General features: G+C 37.1%; 4 protein-coding genes across 11 annotated transcripts in view; 2 read left to right on the forward strand and 2 right to left on the reverse strand.

Moving 5' to 3' along the window:
* Nucleotides 1–86: 86 nt before the first annotated feature.
* On the forward strand, nt 87–3,443 carry ATPsyngamma (ATP synthase, gamma subunit). Its single transcript, XM_015981966.2, has 4 exons — nt 87–240; nt 412–711; nt 760–1,079; nt 2,986–3,443. Exons 2-4 carry the CDS (start codon nt 420–422, stop codon nt 3,247–3,249), a joined length of 876 nt encoding a protein of 291 aa, XP_015837452.1. The 5' UTR covers nt 87–240; nt 412–419; the 3' UTR covers nt 3,250–3,443.
* On the reverse strand, nt 3,317–7,800 carry LOC661430 (endoplasmic reticulum metallopeptidase 1). Its single transcript, XM_008197425.3, has 8 exons — nt 7,600–7,800; nt 6,540–7,554; nt 6,271–6,488; nt 4,657–4,834; nt 4,425–4,609; nt 4,223–4,375; nt 3,967–4,172; nt 3,317–3,915 (listed from the first exon to the last, which is right to left on the reverse strand). The coding sequence occupies exons 1-8, from the start codon at nt 7,798–7,800 to the stop codon at nt 3,453–3,455; spliced, it is 2,619 nt and encodes an 872-aa protein (XP_008195647.1). The 3' UTR covers nt 3,317–3,452.
* A 366-nt stretch (nt 7,801–8,166) lies between these two features.
* Nucleotides 8,167–9,604, forward strand: l(2)k09848 (lethal (2) k09848). Its single transcript, XM_008197424.3, has 5 exons — nt 8,167–8,306; nt 8,362–8,789; nt 8,837–9,039; nt 9,095–9,296; nt 9,343–9,604. Exons 1-5 carry the CDS (start codon nt 8,249–8,251, stop codon nt 9,562–9,564), a joined length of 1,113 nt encoding a protein of 370 aa, XP_008195646.1. The 5' UTR covers nt 8,167–8,248; the 3' UTR covers nt 9,565–9,604.
* A 40-nt stretch (nt 9,605–9,644) lies between these two features.
* Nucleotides 9,645–23,342, reverse strand: part of esn (espinas) — a 165,270-nt gene continuing 151,572 nt past the window's right edge. For all 8 annotated transcript variants that reach the window (XM_064355529.1, XM_015981825.2, XM_064355528.1 and 5 more), the window contains 3 exons: nt 15,355–15,597; nt 13,729–13,932; nt 9,645–11,226 (listed from right to left, as the gene is read on the reverse strand). In XM_064355529.1, coding sequence (XP_064211599.1) covers nt 9,922–11,226; nt 13,729–13,932; nt 15,355–15,597 — 1,752 coding nt within the window. In that variant the 3' untranslated portion in view covers nt 9,645–9,921. The remainder of the gene's footprint in view (nt 11,227–13,728; nt 13,933–15,354; nt 15,598–23,342) is intronic.

Consider the following 23,342-nt stretch of genomic DNA (forward strand, 5'->3'; position numbering starts at 1 on the left):
TATATCTATCGTTTTGTTGGTGTAAGAACTTGAATATTTATTTTTGTAAGGCTAAAAATTTATAGGACTCCAATCACAAATAAATTGTAGCAGCTCCCTCTACTTTTACATGTCACTTTTTACGTCACCAATTTTTTATAAACTTTATTGTCAGGTGACATAAGAGCTATTATTGCAAATCTCCAAATAGTTCATTTTTTAGCCACTTCTTGCAGTTTCTGACCCAGGCGAAGTCGCAAGGTTAGTACCGAAGATCAAAATTTTCCATTTTTTTCGCTATTTTACGTAATTAACTCAATTTAATGTTTGTTTCCCCATCTAACATGTCATTGCTTTCGATTACATAATACCCATTATCGAATTTTATCAGATTTTTCTGCATATAAATTCCGGTTACATAATCTATTTCAGATCCAATCATGTTGGGTCGTTTCGGTAGTTTGGTGCCTTTAGTCACCCAAAATGTGCAACAACAAAGGGGTATGGCCACCCTTAAGTCCATTTCGATTCGCCTCAAGTCCGTCAAAAACATCCAAAAGATCACCCAATCAATGAAGATGGTGTCGGCCGCTAAATACTCCCGTGCCGAACGCGAGCTGAAACAAACGCGCCCCATCGGAAGTGGAGCCACCCAGTTTTACGAGAAGGCCGAAATTTCGGCCCCTGAGGACCTTCCCCAGAAGCTTTTAATCGCAATGACTTCAGACAGAGGTAAACGCCCCCAGTACGAAAGATCTGGACCGAAATTTAATGTTTTAGGTCTTTGTGGAGCTGTCCACACCAGTGTTGCTCGTCTTATTCGCAATGAGTTGAATAATGACCAACAAAATTTGAAAGTTGTGTGCGTCGGAGACAAGTCGCGACTTATCTTGCAACGCATGTATGGCAAAAACATTATCATGGCATGCAACGAAATCGGGCGTTTGCCCCCAACTTTCACCGATGCCTCAAAATTGGCCGATGCTATCCTCAACTCCCAGTATGCGTTTGGGTCGGGACAAATCGTCTTTAATCGGTTCAAGTCGGTCGTGTCCTACAGCACCCAGACCTTGCCCGTCTTCAGCTTGGCCGCAGTTAAGGTAATTTATTTTTTTATTAGTTTTTTAGAGCAACTTTTATTTTGTATTTAGCAGTTTAGCTTCTTTTTTGATGAAATATTACTTTAGTACTTTTTTGACAGCGACAAGCAATCAATAAAAAAAGCCTTTTGTCATTACATATTTAGTGAAATTTTCGAGATGCGATATTTTTTTATTAGTCTTTGTACTCTGTAGTGTTGTCCAGTTTTCAAACTAAAAGTTGTGTATTTACGTTAAAAACTTTATTTAATATGTATCTTTTGCAAAAAAAGAAGTTTAGCTTGATCCAGAAGGAAGATATGACGATGTATACGAAAAATTTCACCAATTTTAAGTTTTTCAAAAATTTTCCCAAAAACGTTTTTTTCATGATGAAGGCAAGAGTTCATTACAGGGCCAAAAGTGCTCCATTTTTTATTTAACACTCATTATTGAAGGGAAATAATATTCAAAAAACATCTTTTTTAGTTTTCAGGTTTTTTTCTGAATTAAATAATCTTTTTTTTAAGACTGTTTACATTTTATTTAATTTATCTGTTACCAAATTAATAAACTTTTTATTTTACCATTTGGAGCTGTACATGGCTGTACCTGTTTGGTACCACCCAGCAAAAATTTCCAAGTTTAGAAAAGATTAAATGCAATCAAAATGCAGGCGACACATTGGAATACTTACATTAAAATACTAAGATCCCCAACTTTTTATCATTTTATTATGTTCTATGGAAAAATTCTATTAATTTCCAGTTTGTAATACATGTACTTAAAACTGTTGTTAATAATTATTAAGGTAATAATTTACATTGGATAAGAATTATTAATCACTGACCTACTGCGACAAAATTCTTAAATTTTGATTAAAAGAATTAAACGTCCTCAAAGTTTACTTCGATTTCGCTATTTTTGATTCGATTAACATTAATTATAATTACATTAATAAGAACCAAAATTTAAGTCTTTCGTTTGCCACTGAGTTACAAAAAATGTCTTCTGAATCTGATTTATAAATAACTATAATTCCTTATTATCGGTTTCAGTAGAAACTTAACAAGTTTTCTTAATATGGCTTTTCTCATACTTATCCATTTATCAAAAACTAAAGAAAACAAATCTTACGTTGCTTTAACAGATAATTTTTCCCTTTTTTTACAAAAACCGCGAAACAATCTTTCAGATGACCTTTTCTTATTTATATAAATTTATTGTTTTACAAAGTTGTAAAGATGCAAAATATCATATGTATTGCTCACAAGGTCCTAAATAAAACTGAGAAAAAGGAAATCATACTCTGCAATCAATAAATGATGGCATATTTATTTTTTAGACATGCAGATTGAATAATGTATCCCCCATGTCATTTCATGTCGCATTATCTGTGATGCTATTGCGAGCATAACAGTTTTTTGATATCAGTAGTAAACAACTTGATTTGCTAATTTAAAGCGGTTTTAAATTTTGCACTCATATGCATAAAAATCACAACTATTTGGTAATTTTTCGGGTGGACACAAAGGTGGGCTAGCGATTTTTTAGGTGGACACGACGACCCATAATTCTTCCACTGTCCTCTTAATAATTATTCATGGGCTTCATAAAATTAATGGCTAATGTAATTTATGGTTCTAATGTCCGATCTAATTAACAACTATTAACGTTATTTAAAAAAATAATCTGGTAAAATTCGATGTTTTTATTGAATTGGAATTACAAGTAGCAACTAGAGAAAAGTAATGATAAAAGATCATAATCCAGATATGTAATTGATAATTAACTTTCTCCATTGTTTTCTAGAATAAACACATATTTTTTAGAAAAATGCCATTCCTTGTTTTTCTCCTGTGGTTTTTAAGTAATTAATTTGATTGGGTTTGAAAAATGCGTTGAATTCAAAATCGGTTTTTCGCAGACCGCTGCCAAGCTCCCGGTCTACGACTCCCTCGACGATGAAGTGATCCAGTCCTACTTGGAATTCTCTCTGGCTTCTCTTCTGTATTACGCCATGAAAGAGGGCGCCTGCAGCGAGCAGTCATCCCGGATGACGGCCATGGACAACGCCAGCAAAAACGCCGGCGAAATGATCGACAAACTCACCCTAACGTTCAACCGTACCAGACAGGCCGTAATCACCAGAGAACTGATCGAAATCATCTCTGGTGCTTCGGCCCTTTAGGTAAATACCCCGTAAAAACTTGATAGTATAATGCTGTATGTAAGGGTCGAACAGAATAAAAACCACGTAAGCCCAAAGTCACTGGATCCGGACATCGATCCTGTTTTATTTCGGTTTAACTTTTACATAAAATTCAGCGACATTTTATTGTCATACATTTAATTAACATCAAATAAAATTTGTTCACTGGTCCATCTCATTTTTTAAATCCACCATGATTCGTAGGAACCGAGCCATGCGGTCACGTCCGCCCAATCGGGAAACGAGTTGATGAGTTGGGCGTAGTGGGGGACTTTTCGGTTTTTCTCGTCGTGGACGAAAATGCCCGAAATGGCGATCTCGGTCGTGACTTCGGTAATGTTCGGCGGGACTCGCACGTCGAAGCTAAACCTGAGAGGAGCTGCCTCTTTGCCGTAAATGTGGATGATAAAATACAAATCGCGATCATTCCATTTCGCCGAATCTGAGGGCATTTTGTCGACAAGACTTATATTTAGTACTTTTACACCGAATTTGGGCGAAAAGTAGAGGCCCATGCGGTCCGGACCTGTCACTTGAATATCATAGCGTAAAACATCAGTCGAGATTTTTTCTTTTGATAATACTTCGAGTTTGGTCGGTTCGGGTAATACTGGCTGACCGGCAGGGATCCATGTACTAAACTCACTAAAGTTTGGTTTTTAAAAAATTATACAATTCTTACGAGTTGAGTCTTACATTATTTGAACCATTTTCGAATGAACTAGGGGTAAACCACACAATAAATATTGCTTGCAGTCTTCGGTCAAAGGTCGAGCCCTTGCAAGGTCTTTCACATATTTACTGACGATTTGTGGCGAATTTCTATCCATGTTGAGGAAAAAATAACCAGAGTCGCGTTTAGTTTCGACTCCTTTTTCGTCGTGAAAAACACGACGTGTGTGCTACAAGCAACCAGTCATGCCACACAAACATTTTTTCTGTAACTTATTACCAAAATCCAGTAACGTTCAGGAGCCGGCGAATCCCGATTACCACTATAGGGGAATCCCAGAGGTGTCAACATTATGATAAAACTGACAATAAAAATTCCTGTCAAAAAATACAGCACGTATTTGAAATTCCGTACAAGTGTTGCAAGGGCAACCTGAAATTTTTGCCTAAATTTAAAACAAAAGGTATTGCGAATTAATTACGAAAGGCGAGGTGATTAAAACTGTAAATAGAAGTCCTTGAAGTCCGATTAAAAGGTCAGCATTTTTATCAGGTCCAATTCTCCCGGTAACTGGGATAAAAAGTGATAAAGTCGTTAAAGTTGTGTACATCAGAAACATCGTTGGGATTACCAAACTGATGACATAAATGACTTGCCATCTTCGTACTGAAACATTCTGATTGTTGTCTGTTTACATTATTTTGTTGCGTTACTTGTGTGTTGAATTCGGAACATGTAAATTATTATGAATCCTAGAGTATTGAACAATACGGGCACTAAGAGTGCATACATTGCTCTGATTTGTAAAATGGTCCCAAGAATCATTATCACAGTCCAGATAACACGCACGGAGTGCACTTGTATTTGTGCTTTCACGTTGTGAGTCAAATTCTAAAAGGTGAATTCATCATTAGTTTTAATATTGTTTCGTACAAAAGAAAAGAAAATAAATTTAGGTACAATTTACAGAGGACTAAATACTAGGAGGCGAGGCATGGTACAATATAACTCGATATTCTGCCCAAAAATTAGTGCCGGAGTAAAAATAAGATCGCTTCAATCCGTCTCCCAAGTTGTTTTAAATTAATTTAAATTAAAGACCATTTTTTCTTTTAGAACAAATTTAAACAGTAAAAAAATCTCATAAAAAAGTGCATGTTCGACATGTATCAAAGAAAACCAAAAATGGTTACTACTACAGAGTATTTCCAACTCTGACACCAATACAAACTTGAAAACGCCACCACATCCTTCAAAAAGGTCACAAATTCGTTTTTATAGAATATTTGTTATTTTTCTTTAGCAACAATAACGAGCTCCAAATGAATTTTTATAAGTTCTAAAAATTCGGGGAAGCATATTTCAATCGTCTTCAATGTAATTTCCGTCGGGAAAACAAGTAGGCCAAGCCAAACAAGCGCTTTCCCCAATCAAAATTTTAAAAAACGCTGCAAATACGGTTTAATTTAATACAAGAAAGTTGTAGAGTATTAAATTTCCTACAAAAAAGTACCACAAGACCTCATCTTTAACGGTTTAGACCCAAGACATTCAAAAATGCTCAAGCGATATAGTTCTGTAACATAAGTAGTCTATAACTTTTTGTATCTTCAACCATACGTATTTGCACCCTTTTAAAAATAGAGGACGGTGTGCAAATTGGTAGTTTTTTTTTAATATACAGGGAACCTCCCTTAATGGACACCTCCGAATAACGGACATCTCTTTACAACGGACAGTTTTGTTGGAACGTAACAAAACCTATATTAAAATTTCCCATCTCCCATTAGTAGACACCTCTCCACAACGGACAATTAAAAATTCCCCATCGGTGTCCTTTATTGAGAGGTTTTACTGTAATAATTTTCTGTAAAAGGTTTGCTTTTATCTGATTTAACTCTTGCTAGTGAGAAAAAATTCTATATACTCGTAATTTTTTGTTTGCCTTTTGTCACCATTATATAAATTCATTTATTTTTTATTTCTTTGCTCTCAAAACTGACAGACTAATAGGAACACCTGCGCTATGAGGCTAGAACTACCTAGAAGGGGAACCGTTTTATTTGTACGTCGTGTCGTATCCTAGTTTTTAGTTTCCGTACTTGAGTTTTATAAAGAATAATTGAAAAACTGTATTTTTTATTTTTTAAACTAGAAAATTATTATCGGCTTCTACTTGACGATGTAACTGAGGCATTTCTTTGTGTAATGACTAATGACTGTAGTTTTTCTATGGTTATAAGGTGAAGGATTAAAACACTTAAGCAAACGTGAAAAAAATCCGGGTTTCAAAACGGATAAAAGAGGTAATTTTGCCAATTTGTTACCTTTTGGCTGATGAACGGCAACAAAACAGTCGAAAGTGCAACGGTTGGCGCTGCATAAAGTCCGAAAATCAGCCACGGATTGGCGTACCAACTCATGGAATACCCGATTTTGTCAACAAGGAGTGCCAACAAAACGGCAAAAATCGCTGCTAAAACCCACCCACCGATAATAGCCCCGAAAGTCATCGCTAAATATTTAAGAGTCTGTCGATTATACCCTGAAATAATCAAATGATCCCAGATTTCGCCCCAATTTCAAGTCCACTCACCCAACTTGAAATTGTGAATACTTAAAACAAATATCCCCAGTGAGAAAATCCCCACAATTGAGTTAACGACAATTGCGACGGTTTGCGTGTACGAAACCATCGTAAATCCCAGAAAATCAAAATAGACCGATTTTCCGGGATTATCCTTGGGATTCGCCACTTCAGGTGCATTCCCCAAACTGCGGACCAAATGCAAAGTGTTATCGCCGACGTGCTGGAACGACCCGAGCGGAATGTGCTCGAAGTCGTCGTATTTGGTATGATAGCGGTAGCCGTATTTGAAAAACGCCATATCCAGGCCCACTAATCCTCCATAATCCCGGAAAATCCGGAAATCGGTGTCGGACGGCACCAGATTACTTTGGAAAATCTCCTCGCCGGCGGCTTGCCCGTACGGGTGGGGCACCTTCTTGTAGTGGTTGACCAACCAGGGGGCGTGGGGCCCCGTCTGGAATAAAATTATTTTCCCGCCGGCCCCCGCAGCCTCGAGGTTTATCACGACTTTGCAGTCTCTGGCCCACTTGTGCTGGGTTATGAACCCGTGGGCGGCCTGCAGCCCCGTCTCCTCCGCCCCGTTGAACAGAAAAACCAAATTGTTTAACGGCCGTTGGGGCTCTTGTGTTATTTTGCGCAAAACTTCCAACATCACGGCACAGTTTATCCCATCGTCGCTCCCTCCGGGGCTTGTCGGGACCGAATCAAAGTGTGCGTTGATCAAAACACTCGCGTTTGTTTTTCCGGAAACTTTCACGACAATGTTTTGCAAGTTTGAGTAAGGGACGAATTTCCCGTGGGGCTTCATTTCGATATAATGAGACCCTGTGACTACTTGGACATCTAACTCAATTCGGTGGTTCTTGTGAGCTTTTTGCATAATAATGTTGATCTCGCGCTGGAAAAAATTTGCAGCCAGGACTTCGCTTTCGTAGCCCCCGGCCACACGGGGGCCCAAGTCAGTCAGAAATTTTAAGTCATGACGGGCGCGTTCGGTGATGAAGGCGTCCGGGTGGCTCTTCTGGAAGGGGTTTTTAGGGCTTGGGGGCACAATGGGGGCACTTACCTCGTCTGCGAGGTACAAGGGGGTGGGCAAGCTGCTGTCAATTGTGTACACAAGGCCGTAGAGGCCCAACAGGACCGCAATCAGCCCAAATGAGATAAGTACAGGGACGCTGTGAATGCTGTTTCGAGTGATTTTCCGCGAACCGTCCAGAGTGACGGTCTCGTCTTCGTTATCCATTATTAAGTCAGCTCTACGACGCATTTTGAAAAAATGCAAAGTCAGGAAAATGCATCGGGTTAAATGAATGGAAAAATCGGTGTTTTCAGCACGCGTAGGTGTTATCACAATGAGGTTTATTGCACACTAATGTAACTTGGCACTTTTTTATCTTTTTAATACCGGTTTATCATGACACCTAACAAATGCAAAACTTCAGACTTTGATTATTTGACTCTTATATAACGGCAAAACATAAGATAATTGAGCATTATCCACTACACAATTACTTGAATCAACAATAACACTTAAAAAATCGATAAATTCACTCATGTAAACAAATCTTCCGTCATTAAAATTGTGGGGTTAGGAGTGTTGACACCTGTCATCTGTCAGTTACCCAAAAAATGTGGTTATGTATATTTGAATTTTAACTTCAATTTTTCTTATAAAAAGTGATAAATTCGATGAAAGACCATTTTCATAATTAGTGATGGATATTTCAAACAAATATTGTGTCTACGTGGGAACCACACGTGGAGTTTTGCAACGTGAGTAAACCTAACCTGACTTATGCACGTTTTTCTACCGATGCATTTATTTCAGAAACTTTTTGCAAACCCGATGAGAAACCGAAATACTTCTTCCCGGAGCAACAATCTGAGATAACTGCTCTCGAATGGGGTAGATCTGAGGATGAAATAATCATCGGTTATAAAAATGAGCATGTCTGTCTTTACAACACAAATGAATGCAAATATACGAAGATCATAAGCAAACTGGAGGGTGAGGGCTCAATCGTGGGTCTTTTCCCGTTAAACAAGTCAATAGTGATTGCAAAACATGACGGCGTAATTACTATATGGAGTGGCAAAAAATCTGATTATTTTTCAATCAATTTGGAGGAAAAGGGAACTCTTGACGCGTTTCTCCATAACAAGAGTCGCGAGGAGGTCGTAGCAACGGGGGGTGAATGCAACGATTTTAAATTGTGGCATCTTGAGACTAAGCAGTGTTTATTTAAGGCTAAATCTGTAAGTTTTCGTTTACACATTTTTCTATATTTCATAAGTTTTTATAGTTGGGTCATGATGAATTAAACTTACCAATTCCGACATCAATTAGAGGCATTACTTATTTTCCAGAATGCGAAAAATTGAACGCTTGTGCAACTAAAGAAGGTCATGTTTTGCTTTATGATGAAAGAGCGCAAAGGAGACCTGTTGTAAAATTTTTCGAGAAAAAAGCAAGTTATACTTGTATAGCGACTGCATACAGAGAGAGGTAGGTAATTAAGTTGTTTGCATAATTTATTGAAAAAATGAACAAAAACTTGTAGACAATGTCTGGTGGGTACAACAAGAGGATACATGCAATTATTAGACATGAGAGCTCCAGGAAAATGTTTAAAAACCTTCACAACGTTCACAGGTAGTGTCACGAGTATTGTGTGTGACCCTGTGGAGCCACTTGTCGCAGCCACGAGTCTAGACAGGTTTTTAAGGTTTCATAATCTGGAAACTAAAGAACTAGTTTACAAGGTATACCCTCATAGTTTTATAATTGGGTTTAATTGATGTTATTTAGGGTTATTTGAAACAAAATTTGACGAAAATTTTGATAAAACCTTTGGTGAAAGAAGAACAAGATCTTGGTGAAGAAGATAAAATTGAAGAACCTGTTGATGAAGAATATGAGGATATTTTCAGTAAAATGGAAACTGTGACCGAGGCGATTAAGCAGAAACGAAAATCTGAATCTGACAAAGGGATTAAAAAGAAGAAAAAGAAAATTAAGGATGATCAATGAATTTTTTGTATTATTGTTTTTTAATAAACGATTTTTCACACCTTGCGTTTTGGATTTAGACCACCAGTAATACACCGAGAGAATTTTATTACATTTATTAAAAACCGAAATCTTTTATTTACAATATACACAATGAATAAAAACAATGATTATATTAAAAATCTTAATAAATATTATGATACATAACTACACTCTACCTAACCTTGTAGATAGAAAACCGTATAAAACAATTCAAGTATACATCGCTAAAAAATTTGTACATTTATAAAAAAGAACACAAGTCATAAGCACAATATCAAGGCATATTTCGTCACCTTCTCATACCCTGACTGAAACTTTTGAATTTTTGGCATATGATCAAGATATGACACAATTCTTGTCTTCGACAGCCCCCTTTCTGGGCGACTTTTGATTCGCTTGTCTCCTTCTGGCACAGGCAAGAGCATCGTTAGGAACATAAGAGATTCTCACGCCTCCGTAGGCACGTCGTGGGGGCAACTGATAATCCAAATCGTCGCTGGAACTGCTTGACGAGCAAGTCGAGCAATAACTTTCCGCGTCGTCCTGTTTACTCGTCCCGGGCATATGTGACTCAGAAGTGGTCTTCCGGGGCCGTAACGTGTCCATGTGACGCGACCTCCCGGAGTAACTCCGACTCCGGGGGAATTTCCGAGAAGCTTCGACACTAGCTGAGTCGCCTTCATCGGCTTCAAACGCCTCGTTATCCCCCTGGAAGCGCACACTGAGACCACGGGTCTTCTTATTGGGGGAACCCGGAGTCGTAGACGAGCCCGGAATTGCCAGTTCCGGCATCGAAGCGGCATGAGGAGGAGTCTCATTGTTACTATTATTATCTTTATTTTCCGGGTGGTTTTCGAGAGGTTTAGGCCAATCATCGAGACTCAAATCCGCCAAATGGAGGGGCTCCCGACTCCGGTCCCGTGCATGGAGCAACTTCTCCAAGTCGGGGGAATTGATCTGATTGGTCCTCTCGCTCAATAATCTCTCCAAATTCCGTTCCAGGAGCACCCTGTCAAGCCCCCTCGGACTCGGCAAAGCTCGCGCATCCTCGTTCGGTTGCTCGCTTGTCCCATTATCCGAAGGCGTGGGGGTTGTAGGGGTCGACCTGTCCGGTTTAGGCGACCTTTGCAAAGCCCTGCGCCCCATTTTCGGCGACCTTGGGACGGGGGAGGAGGGCGACATGTTGTTCTTTCTAGGGGAAGGTGGGGGCGTGCTGGACTCGGGCGAAGGGGGTCTTGGGGGCCGGTTTCGGCGGGGTAGCCTTGTCCCCGGGCCGGAGCTGTCCGACGGCGTGGGGGGCTCCCCTTTGCTGCATGCTATTGAGCAATAGATGGCCCCCCTTCGGGGCAAGAAAGGGCGCCCTAGAAGGGACGTGTGGCATGTGTGGCAGCAGAAACACAGCTCGGTGGCGTGCCAGTGTTGGCCTTCGTGACTCATTTGGCCTTGATCGACACCGATGGGTTCGCCGCAAGAGTCGCAGTATTCGGCAAACATAGCGTCGAAGCAGTGGAGGCAGTAGGGGCGGCCGTCGCGCATTATGTAACGCTGGCCCCCGAGCTGGCGCTCGCACTCGGAGCAGGCGAAGTGCTTCATGTGCCACGCGCGGCCCTCGGCCTCCGTGCACTCGTCGGCGAGGATTATCTAAAAAAAGATATAAATTTTTAGTAAAAAATACAAAAAACAAATTATTTATTAATCTTTGTTGCGTATTACTACTTGTTATACATGAAACTACAATTAAAACTTGCACAAAACAATCCACTAAATAACAAATGCAAATCGTAACGATGAGCATATGTTTTATTGAACCATTTATCTTATCCACATGTCTCCTTATCGAGAAAATGACCACTAAATCAAGACGAAGCTTTTAAATTGGCATAAATCTGTAATTTATTATTGAAACTTGAATAAGCAGCTAATTAACCTGATTGGAAAAAATGAGGCAAATGTAGACCTACAATTTAAATAAAATTTTGAATAAATTTTGAAAATTTTCATAAATGATTTAGTAGTACGTTAATTCTAGTTTTTCACTAAAAGAATTTCTGAGAATGAAGCGTCTTAATTTGCACGTTTAGTGGTTTTTCCACTGTCCTGCTTTAGACTAAAAAGTGTAATGAACTAATGAATGAAAAAAGTGGTTTGTTATTCTTGCGGTCTATTGTTTTCTTATTTTCATCCCATTTACCTTTTTGAATAGTCATGTTTTTCCGATTTTATAAACCCGAATTTACGAAGTAACACAAAAATAACATACCTATAATAATCAAGTTATGAAACTTATATCCACTTACTACCAGTACTTAATAAACATAAATTTTGTAATATAGGTATAAGCATAACATTTTCATCAGTTACTACAGTTCCCTCAATTTTTTATGAGTACGAATTAAAACTTTAATTTCCAGTACAAATTTGACCTTTTTTTAATACTCGAAAATTAACTAGGTGATATGATTTTTCTCAAAGAGGAATAGCAATAAAACTCAATAAAACAGATACAATTTTCCTAATATGGAACTTAAAAAAAAGTGATAATATGAAAGTAAAACCGATAGAAACAAAAGGGTTTCAAATTTGGATGCTGCTTCGGATTCTGAATAAACTCAATGAGCAGTTATCACTCACTTTTGATCTTTTTGTTAAACAGGAAAGTGTCAATAAAAAGAATAGGTATTAACAATTTGCAAGGTAAACAAAAATTATTTTCTGCGTAAAATAAATGCTAAGTGGTGATGTATTTTTAAATTAGATTTACTCACAATATACTATTCCTTTTAAAACCTTTCGACCTAGGTATTTGCTACGTAATTGTTAACCAAATATTTGATATACACAATTTTGACGTGAAGATTCGATTAAAATCCATCTCTTTAAAAAAACAAATTTTTTTAGTGTGTGGACGTAAAATGTGTAGTTGTATCTTTTATTAGACAAAAGGATTTGCATTGATACATTTTTTTCTTAAATATAAACTAGCAATCATCTGTTGGCGATTATTATTTTTACCAAAGTTTCCGATTTTTTACGTAGCATTTACTAATTTCATTTAGACCGCTTTTACAATCGTCGGATAACTTTATTCAATGGATTAATTTTGAAAAATACATTGTTGTAACATTTGTATAACTATAGTAGTTATACCACGAATCATTTATGCCACGATTGTAAAATACACTCTAAAAAGAGTCTACTATTTTCAGTTTTTCCCATAATAAAAATACATACTCAAAATTTCAAATAGGATTTTTTTAAAACACTTCTATTAAAAATTAAAACAGATTTTAAGTTCACATTCAATTTGCACTATTTTACAAGTAAAAAGAAAAAAAATGGAAAAATCTATTATTGAAAAAAGCTAGTTTCAGCGCCACCAGTAAAAAGCTACTCAGTGTTTGAAACGAATTTTTAGAAATTCAGTTTTAAAACTAACACATTATCAGCTACTTTTATTTAAATATAATTTCATAACTTTTATTACTGGAATAGCAAACAAGGAGCAGTTCATTTTCTTTTTTTTACTAATACCAACGTTTCGCCATCCTTTTTTAGGGCTTCTTCAAGGCAATAAATAATTAGAAAAGCATTTTAAAACTGCACCTTGTCTGCTATTCCAGTAATTAATTAAATCATACTTAGATAAAAATAACAACAAACGGTGAACTGTGGATTTTTTCGTAATATTTTTTGAAATTCAGTGTTTTACTTTTAATTAGCGCAATCAGTTAAATTAGTAAATACATTTTAACACTGAAATTGTGAATACTCCACTATTTTAACAGTAAAGATTAAAGAAATCTAAATTTTATCAATCTTTCTTTTAATAAATGGAGGCAAAACATTGCTATTCCCGTATTAAGCAAAAGGTGTTATTTGTAAAAGTTTCTAACAGCGAAATAATGAACTCTGGCAATTTTCAGAGCCTAGATTCGCCAGTGGCAAAAAGCTACTTTCCTTTGATTCAAAAACGTGACACTTATTTAAAAGGAACAAACACCTACAAACAAGTTCATTTTTGACAAGCTGTCCCTTTCGGCAATCTCTTAAAACGAAAGTACTTATTACGAGAAAATAGCTAATCAGTCTCGTTTCGCAAGAGATTGTAACATAAACTAACAACACGGTGTTGCTATTATTTACCTCATCGCAGGCCGAGCACCTCGGCTTGATCGTTTCGGCATGGTGTCTCCCGCAGTACAAACGTCCCTCCTTGTAGAAATAGATGAGATCGACGAGGAGTTCTCGACAGACGGTGCACGTGAAACACGCCGGATGCCAGCAGGTGTTGGGACCCGCTCTCGATGCGAAAACGCAGATATCTCCAGTAGCCAACATCTCTTCGCACTGTAACACAAAAATTGTGATCAGGTGCGAAATCGCAGATTTATCCTTGGCGAGAATTCATGTAGGTAATAAATCTGTCGGGAGCAAATGGTGCACGAGAAGGATGAACGCGGGATTTATGATCGAGGGAATGAGACGGTTGCGGATTGTGAATTAGTGCTATAGTTATATGGCGGGACTCCGGCTGTGTTGGACGTTTCCGGGGTTCCGGGTGGGAATGGGAAATAAATGAAATAAATAAAAGATTTCTGTTTTGTGTCCAAAGTGCTTATTTCGATCAACGTTGCAAAATCCCTGAAAGGGACGAAAGTCATCTGCGTGTAGGTGTGGCCGTTTCGTGCAAAGCCAGCTTTCGGCCTTTATCACCACATCTCATGCAATCACGAGGCCGATAATTGCACTTTCGAGTGTCGAAATTTACATAATTGCACATCCGCCCAAAGTTGCGGAATTTCATTCAAGAGTTGAAAGTCCTTGGTAATGAAAATTACCAGACGCCAAGCAAGTCTGCTGGTCTTTGTCAAGCCAGTCTGATTTATCTCGAAGTTTGTGGGCATAAAACGTCAAAATACTACACTTTATGAATTGTGAGAGAATTTATGAAGGAAGCAAGAAAGGAAATCAATTTATTTCTGCGACTTAACATCGTGTAAAAATAGCTTTAATGATTACACATTAAGGGTAATAAATAAGTCCTCGCATATGATTAACGCAAAGCCATCTTCATTACACTAACGGCGAAAAAACCAAAACTCATCTCTATTAGAAGGAAATTCTTGCGACGTCACGCTTTAAGAATTTCCGTCGTCTTAAGTGGTCGCGCTGATGTTTCTTTCGAGTTTCTTAAAGCGGCAAACTTTTCTCGAATTAATGAGCCGAATTGAGGAAGATTCAGATCCATTAGAACTACTGCATTAGTCTTAAAAGCCCCGCTTTGAAATATTACCCGAGAGTCCCGAGCAAATAAAAATTTTAATTAACAATTTGTTCCGGGCGTCCCCAATTATCACAGCACCAGAAAAATTTGCATTTGCTACAATTAAAGACAGAAAAACTTAATTAAACTTGATGCAATTTCGGACGAACGACACCTGAGGGATCGGCCAACAAATTAAAAATAAGACGCGAAATAATCGTTTAGGGTCCTGATCACGATTCGGCTTCTTGCTGGGACCATAAAGAGTTTTATTGTGCTTTCTCCCCCGAACGCAAGAACCGCAAAATTAGGATAAGTTTAATTAATCGCGCCAATCAGGAGTTACTGGCCACGTCAAATTGCTCGGGGTTTAGGGGCAATGGGCCCTTTAACGGCCTTTTTGCCCTGAAGATGATTAAGCCAACATTTTAAGCTACCGGTTATTGAACCGCTACCATCTACCTTGTAATTTACGAAAGAAACGTTTGTTGGCAAAGATTACTTACGGCGTCGCATTGCATCGGCGCCGGAAGCTGCCTCACGGCGCCCCTTCCCAGCGCCTCCCTCTTTCTTTGCGCCGAAAACAGCCTCAGTTCCTTCCTCTCCTCGTCGCTGAGGGCGTGACAGTAGCGGACTTCGTTGTCGTGGGGCGGCAGTTGCTGCAGAAGTTGGCGCACTCGGTACCTCTCCCCCACCGAGTTCACGTAGGGCACTTTGTCTTCGGGCAAGGCGCTGAAGTATAAGTGCACCTGAAAAAAATTCAGTTGGTGAGACAGGTGTGGGGCGAGCAACAGGTTGCATGGGCGAGACACCCAACAGGTGCGGTGGGACAGTTTGGCGAAATTAGGGCGCTCTGGAGAGTCGTAAAGGCGTTCCGAGAGAAAAATTCGGGACTGATCGATGTCAGGGTCATTCACGCGTGTGGTCGACCAAAAAAGTCAAACTAATTAATGCATGCTTGAAACGTCTAGTGGTGCTGAAAAAATTTCATTAATTACATTTTTTAAATAGATGGGTGAGAATTATCACCTGTGAAATGGTTTAAATGAGAAAGTGTTTACGGTCAGCGGAGCGAAGAACAAGTATTCTTGTCTTTTAAAGTTTGTGTTTCTGGATTGCAGAAATGGCAAAAATTTCGACAATAAAAATCGTCAGAATTCACAGTCGGAGCCATTAAAAGTTGTTGTTAAATGCCGTTTCAATTAATTACTGCTAACATTTTATTGACTATAAATACTGACAAACACTTACATAAATTAAATGAGTAATAAAAATGTGTACACTTCGTATAATAAAAACATCGAAAGGATGTTTCTAGTTCTGTCCTAGCGCATCCACCAAAATTTGCGTGTAATTGTTTTCGGAACTGAAATTTAAAAAAAATCAAATTGTCATTTATCGAAAACATGTTAAGAAAATAAGAATCTTTTACACACAGTGTGTCCCATTAATTTTATGAGGCTTACGGTTGTAAAATGGAATCAACACAAATTATGAGACGAAACTTCATTAGAAATTTTTAAAAATTGGACAGCATCCTCTAGTTTGTATACTTCTTCTAAAAAACGCTTTTAGTTAGTTAGTTAGTTAGTTAGTGTTTAAAATAGATAAATAAGGATCATAGTCAAATAGATCATAGAAAATCGCAGAATTTTCTAAATAAGAAAACAGTATGGTAGAAGAAAATTGGGAGGCACTGTGAATACGTTTAAATTACAAGAAAAATGTTCAGAAGAAAGAATTAAATTTCCTTTGAAAGCATTAGGAGTCTATAAATTTATCTTCAACGGTTTAAGCCCTAAAGATGTTCAAAGACGCTCAAGCGATGCATTCGTTTCATTTTTCCGGTGGTCACGTAACGAAAAGTTAATTTATACCGAAACTGTAGAAGATAGAAATATGATGTTACGCATTTTTTTTATAGAAAACTTAATTCTCTACCACTTTGTTCGAACATTTTTCTTGTATGTGTAACCGTATTTGCAGGGTTTTGAAAAATATGGAGCAAAGTACAAATTGGTAAAAGTATAAAAAAAATTTAAATATAGTTTTTGATTGCATTACGGCCATTACGTGTATCTCTGACTATTAAGAATTTAATGCACTATTTGCCAGTATTTTTTTCTTGTTTTGTGTTAACTGTTACAACCATTTTTTTGATTATTGCTATGAAAAATTAGACGGCAAAGGAACAACTGCGCTCTCTGGCGTCATTAACGGAACTATCGAGAACGGAAACATTTTATTTGTACGTCGTTTCATATCCTAACCTTTAGATATCCGTAGTAAAACTATAATTAAAAGTATAGAGCCGATATAGAATAGATAGCTAAATAATCACAATTTTTTCCCTAATATGTAATTCCCTTATACAATCCTAAAGTTTTAAATATCTGTAGGTATAATATATGTTAATTTATATTTCTGAAAAACAGTTATCCATGATTTATCGAGTATCACTAAAACAGTGATTCATAATATTTAATACACATGACATTTAATACATACATTTAATACATGATTTTATATTCATGAAGCAAAAGAAAAATAAACTTTGAGTTTTGACAAAGATTAGGTAAAGAAAAGTTTTCCACTCAGTTATTCAATTATGAAATTAGTACTTTTAATCACTTGACGCTAGTCAGTTGCAGTTATTTTCCTGCAGCGAAAGCAGATTTCATTATTTCTTTGAGATTCGTTATCAACCGAGATAACAATACATACAGGGTGAGTGAATAATGGGTTACTCTGACACGCCCTCAGATGCAACCAAAAATACTAATTGCACCAACACCACTTGGAGTTTCGTTTGATTTTAAATACATTAATTGAATCATTACTGGTTTTTTATCTTATAAGTAATAATAATCCATAATGAAATTTTAGCAAAACTGTCAAGACAAGCTTGACACTACCCATAACAATGTAATCTTGGATTATTTTTTTTTAACAATTACCGATCTGGTCAGCTGGAACCGGTATTATTAGTTGCATATTTATAGAAATTCAAAAATTACCCACTATTGACTCACCTTGTATATTATAAGTGTGACTTGGAAAAGCGCTTTTTAGTTAAATATCTTCAACATAAAACATCTTTATTCTATAGAAGTTTCACATCATACAAATAATAAAAAATATATATTATTTTTGTCAATGCAGAACAAAACTAAAGACTGAAAAACTGCTCCGATAATCTGAACGATTTGGATCTCGGGTTAAAATACTGCAAAAAGTTGAATTGCATCCAGTTTATTCAATTTTAAAAACAGCTGATTTGAATCTGTAATTTCTCATTAACATTTCTAGACCACACAAACATGCGCGCAAGAAACATCTCCGTTAGTCCAATAACTGGTACACCCGGAAACAATCACCTCTCGAAAAATGCAAGAATCTACATATTAGATTTTTTCAGCACATCACGAAAAAACCTAATAGCATTTTTCTTAGAAAGCATCTCATCCAATTCTTTCGTAACAAATGACGTTGCGCATTTTCGCCCAAATCTCCAACAACATCTTATTTTTTCCGATTGGAAGATTGTTTATGCACATGCTGGTGAATTCCAGTCGGTTATTTATTTAACGTTTTTATTACGTTATGTCTGTACGCGTGTCGAACGTAAACGAGGCTTAAATAGCCGACATTGGGCCATAACTGCCCTCGGGCGGCCATAACCATAAACGCCGGAATAAAAGCTCCGGACTATCCTTTTATTCCATTATCGCGGGACTTTGGTGAAATATCGACAGTTATCTTTCCGAAGTGAGTTTGATAAAAACTGATTCATGACGAGTCGTAAAGACGATTCTGACAGGATGCGTGCACGGTTTTTTTATTACTTCTATTTTCGTTTTAATTAAATTCCTCGGGTGGTTGCTTTATCAAGTCCGGGGGGAGATTATTTTTATAACTCGGCTTTTTATCAAACCTAGAGCTGGGAAATGGAAGTTTTGCGTCGCCGATACTGAGACTGTAATTATTGAACAAACATTGCAAGTATTTAAGTAGTTGTTAACCGGTGAAGGATCCAATCATACTTGGAAGAATTTGCGTATCCATGTTGTAATAAAGCCTTTAACTGCAATTTCAAATTAGCATCCTGGGTTAATAAATAGCGGAATTGAAAATAGTACTGCCGTAATAGACCATAAATTACCATTGTCAGATGATATGCTTCGACTTCCTTTGGGAAAAAATGGAAAAATACGCCGAGCTAACTACGGGTTTAATATATTGCACCTCGGATGCAATTTCATGACGGATTAATTGCTTTGCATTTGTATGAAAAGGCAAGTAATGAAGCAAAGGTTAAACAAGTAATGCTTTTCGTAAAAGTTTTGTGTTTTAATGTGTTCAATTAGCACCTTTTATTTTTTGATGGGACTGCAAAAGGAAGTCCGTGGGTGTTAAATCAGACGATGACGGTGGCCATGCAATATATCTTCTTCTGCCACAAGCCACGCCTTGAGGAATCTTAAAGTGGAGACTCGAAGGACGGCTAAATGGAATTGTTTATTATGGAGATTATTCTCTCATTATTGTCTTATTTATTAATAAATCTTAATTGTATATATTTTATAAAAAATAAAAATACAGGGAATTATTTTTATCTTTGAACATAGTCCCTATGTTCAATCTGAAAAAAGACATATCAAAGCATTGGTCTAATTTAAACTACGAATAGTTACCAATAATTATTTGATGTCAAGTGTCAGGTTATTTGAAGTTTGTGTTATTATTACGATAAAATCAAGAAAAAAAATGTATTCAGCGAAAGAGAAGATACAGATAATGAATTTATACAATGCCAATAACAGCCTAAGAAATGTGCGTGACATCTTTTCTGTATCTTTCCCCGATCGGCCAATTCCATCAATTGGAACTATTCATAATATTATTTCCAACATTAATAAACGCGGGTGTGTCGAATACGAACACCACAAGAAAACAAGATCAAATTGTGTTAACTGAAGAAACCAAGTTAAACATTTTATGTTATGCAGAAGAAAACCCGATCTTCATTAAGAATTATGAGCAACAATTTTGGAATCTCGTATTCTTCAGTTAGAAAAGTGTTGAAAGAATTTAAATACAAACCGTATAAATTTACAAATCATCAGCTATTGAGTAACGAAAATAAAATTAAAGGAACCGATTTTTGTGAAAGAATGTTCAATTTATTAAATGAAAATGAAGAAATATTGGAAAAAATAGTATTTACAGACGAAGCATCATTTGAACTTGATGGTGAAGTAAATTCTCAAAATTATCGGTAATTCACTTATTCGTCCATATCCTTTTCCTTTATTATTCTGTTCTTTACAGATATTGGTCAAGAACTAATCCACGCCTACAAAATTTAACAAGGACACAGTACAACCACAGGGTTAACGTATGGGTAGGAGTTATTAATAACACTAATAGGCCCATTTTTCATAGAAAGATATTTAAATTCAGTTTCCTTCTTAGAACTTCTTCGTACACAAGTAGTATTCCAAATCCAAAATTTAAAAATTGAATATGCCTGGTTCCAAATGGACGGAGCTCCTCTGCATTCCACTGCAGGAATCAGAAATTATTTAGACGAAATTTTTCCGGAGCGGTGGACTGGAAGGTTTGGACCAATATCTTGGCCCCCTCGGTCCCCAATGACTTTTTTCTTTGGGGGCACTTAAAATGTAAAATTTATAATAATGTGATAATAAGTAATGTGGAAGAACTTAAAGATCGGATTAGACATGCTTGTAATGAGCTTGACCCCACTTTCATACGAAATGCTGTTCAGGGTTTTCATAACAGGCTCGGTTATTGTCTGGAACGAGAAGGTGGACATTTCGAACATTTGTTAAAATAAGTTATTATTCTTTTAGCTGTTACTGTTACCTCAATAAATTTCACAAAAACTAATTTTTCACTGTTTGAGAATTTTTGATGACGCACGGTACAATTAGTTGCATAGCAATATTCAAAATGCGTTGATCTGTGTTTTTTCAAAATGAAAAGAGTTAAAAAAATGTCCCTGTATGTTTGAAACGTTTTTTTTTCTCCGTAATTAAATGAGGATTTTTCCGTGGGCACGGATTATCGGTCGGAAATTGACGTCAAAAACCCGACCCGATTAACATAAAATGCATGTTGTGACAGTACTAAACCTGGAGGACATCAAACCACATCCTTGTAATTACAGCAAGATTACGAGCGATGGATTTACAGAAGCATTAAACTCGCAGCAATTACACGCCAAGATATGTTGATTGAAATGTGGCAAGGAAACAACAAAATCTCTTCTTTTTCGCTGCTGAGCATTCCTCTCGTCATTGCTTCACAGAAACCAGAGCTTATCCTCGGCAATTTCGCGGAACTTTGTCAAGAATGTTTCACTTTTCGCGGTGGTCGGCTTCGGTTTCTGCAAAGTGTCCTGCGGTTAATGCGTCCATTATTCGTAGCAGGAAGAGCATCGAATATCTATTGGAGAGACGAAAGAACACGTCTTCGACCGCATCGTATCGTCTATCACGTGCCTCAAGTGCAATATCGAGTTGTGTTGCATCGAAACCCGAGCTTGTTTTTGCCTCGCTGTAATGGAAAAACTCGCCTCGAACACAAAGACGGATAAAGAGGAGATAAAGCGGCGTATGACGGACGTCTTTAGCCGGCCTTTTTTCAACCCGAACTTTTAATTAGATGACTTAATTCGAAATTTACAGGGAGCGCTGTTCGCTCTTTATTGGCCTCACGAGTACAGCGATTATCGGTGCACGGCTCTCGATGACAAGGTAATTAATCAGAGGCTCAGATTAGCGCTAACCCAGACCACCGTGCCAATTCTAGGATTAGATTGACGAGATTTTTTCACCATCTCAGAAACATCACGGAAAATCGCCAGTAACTTGCTTGTAAATTCATCAGAAATAATAATGAAATGATTGAATTGAAAATTGTGCGCAGTAAATTTGGTGGATGCGCTGGGCAAAAATTTTAATTGCCGCCTGCTTTGCATTTTAGCAACACAAACAAAAATTAATGACCAATCAAACGCAATTTACGACAACAATATTCCATAATTTATGAGTTGCAGATAATACAAATTGACCACTGAAACTGATAAACATTAAATCCACAAACAGCGTTAATTATAACCGATTAAAACAACCATGCGCTGATTTATTATCAAATAATTGGAACAGTTTGGTAAAATTCAATAACGTTTGCGTGACAGTTGTTTTCCCCTTGTAGCAACGTCTTAATCAACCCGGACAAACCTGGGTGTAAACCTATCTCCTCAGAAAAAGTCGCTTAATTAGCGATCTTGTTACTTTTCCTATGCAGTGACGTCACGCGTTCGGCATCTACCATTAGAGCGAATTAGTGTTGAAGTTGTGTTTAATGGCTAGGAAACACGAGCAATTTTAATGACGGATAGATCAGCGAACGAAATTAAATTAGATAGTTGTTGGCTATCGGACTTGATGCTAATTCGATCCGAGAATGCCTAATTTGAATAAGAGCACACCGGAACGTTTCCTGGTGATATCGACGGACCACACTGACTCGAGCTGAGAGATTTTTTAGCAAGTGAGGTACTCACGATTCCAATTTACATCGCTGTTCTCTTATTATGCTCAAATAATTGTTATAATATGCATTTACATTAAATGGAAGCACGATTTGTGGCTAGCGCTTCTGAACGCGGAAAGCGCTGCAATCTGTACACGTCACGGATGAACTCGACGCAAAAATTCAACACAAATAACAAAACGGGAGGGAAACAAGCACAGTCATTTTGAAGGAATTTTGCCTCGTTAATAACAGCAAAAATTATTTAGATCTCACACACCAAGACATGGCTATTTACGATTTATAACCACGTGCAATCTACACCTCATAATTGCTTTATCAACATAAACTCTATTTACAGTTTGAGAATAAGTAGAAATTTCGAAGTTTATTTTTTTAATCGGGTTACGTTTGTTACATATTTTAATCAAACTTCTTTAGGTTGGGTTGCTCAGTTCGTGCTTTTGCTTACGTAAACTCGGCTCAAATTTAAACTAGGTTTAACTAGTTTAACCAAAACTGAACTGAAATTTACTTAAGAAAGCTGTTTCTGGGCATCATCAGCAAATTCACTATCGCATTCCGTGATTTATCACTAATTATAATTAATGATAATTAATTAATTAATCATTGTTTCCCACATTTGTGAAAGTTAGTAGTATATGGGCTAGATGGCCCTTCAGCAGTTTTTTTCTAACATTGTTGGTCTGATTTTTTTTAATTGTCGCATATTTTTCGTAATGTAGCAGCCTCTCTACGGATGTCTACTGTTGCATTAAATCTTAGTGCAATTTGGGACCAAGCTCCATTTTTTTCATCGAAAGTTATCAAGTATCTTTTTTACAATCCAGTGATAGTTTATAATTGTGAAAAAATCGAACAATCGTTTATTCATCTGTTAACGACTTCAGTGAAATTAAATTAAATTAAT

Source organism: Tribolium castaneum, chromosome 3 (genome assembly GCF_031307605.1).
Source record: "Tribolium castaneum strain GA2 chromosome 3, icTriCast1.1, whole genome shotgun sequence".
Lineage (NCBI taxonomy): Eukaryota > Metazoa > Arthropoda > Insecta > Coleoptera > Tenebrionidae > Tribolium > Tribolium castaneum.

Excerpts from the sequence above, each read along its gene's own strand:
- ATPsyngamma (XM_015981966.2), top strand. The coding sequence starts at position 420 with ATGTTGGGTCGTTTCGGTAGTTTGGTGCCTTTAGTCACCCAAAATGTG. Across the intron at positions 712-759 it reads CGCAATGACTTCAGACAGAG|GTCTTTGTGGAGCTGTCCAC; the intron begins GTAAACGCCCCC and ends TTAATGTTTTAG. Across the intron at positions 1,080-2,985 it reads TCAGCTTGGCCGCAGTTAAG|ACCGCTGCCAAGCTCCCGGT; the intron begins GTAATTTATTTT and ends GGTTTTTCGCAG.
- LOC661430 (XM_008197425.3), bottom strand. The coding sequence starts at position 7,800 with ATGCGTCGTAGAGCTGACTTAATAATGGATAACGAAGACGAGACCGTC. Across the intron at positions 6,489-6,539 it reads TATTCACAATTTCAAGTTGG|GGTATAATCGACAGACTCTT; the intron begins GTGAGTGGACTT and ends TGATTATTTCAG. Across the intron at positions 4,376-4,424 it reads TTTTAATCACCTCGCCTTTC|GTTGCCCTTGCAACACTTGT; the intron begins GTAATTAATTCG and ends CAAAAATTTCAG.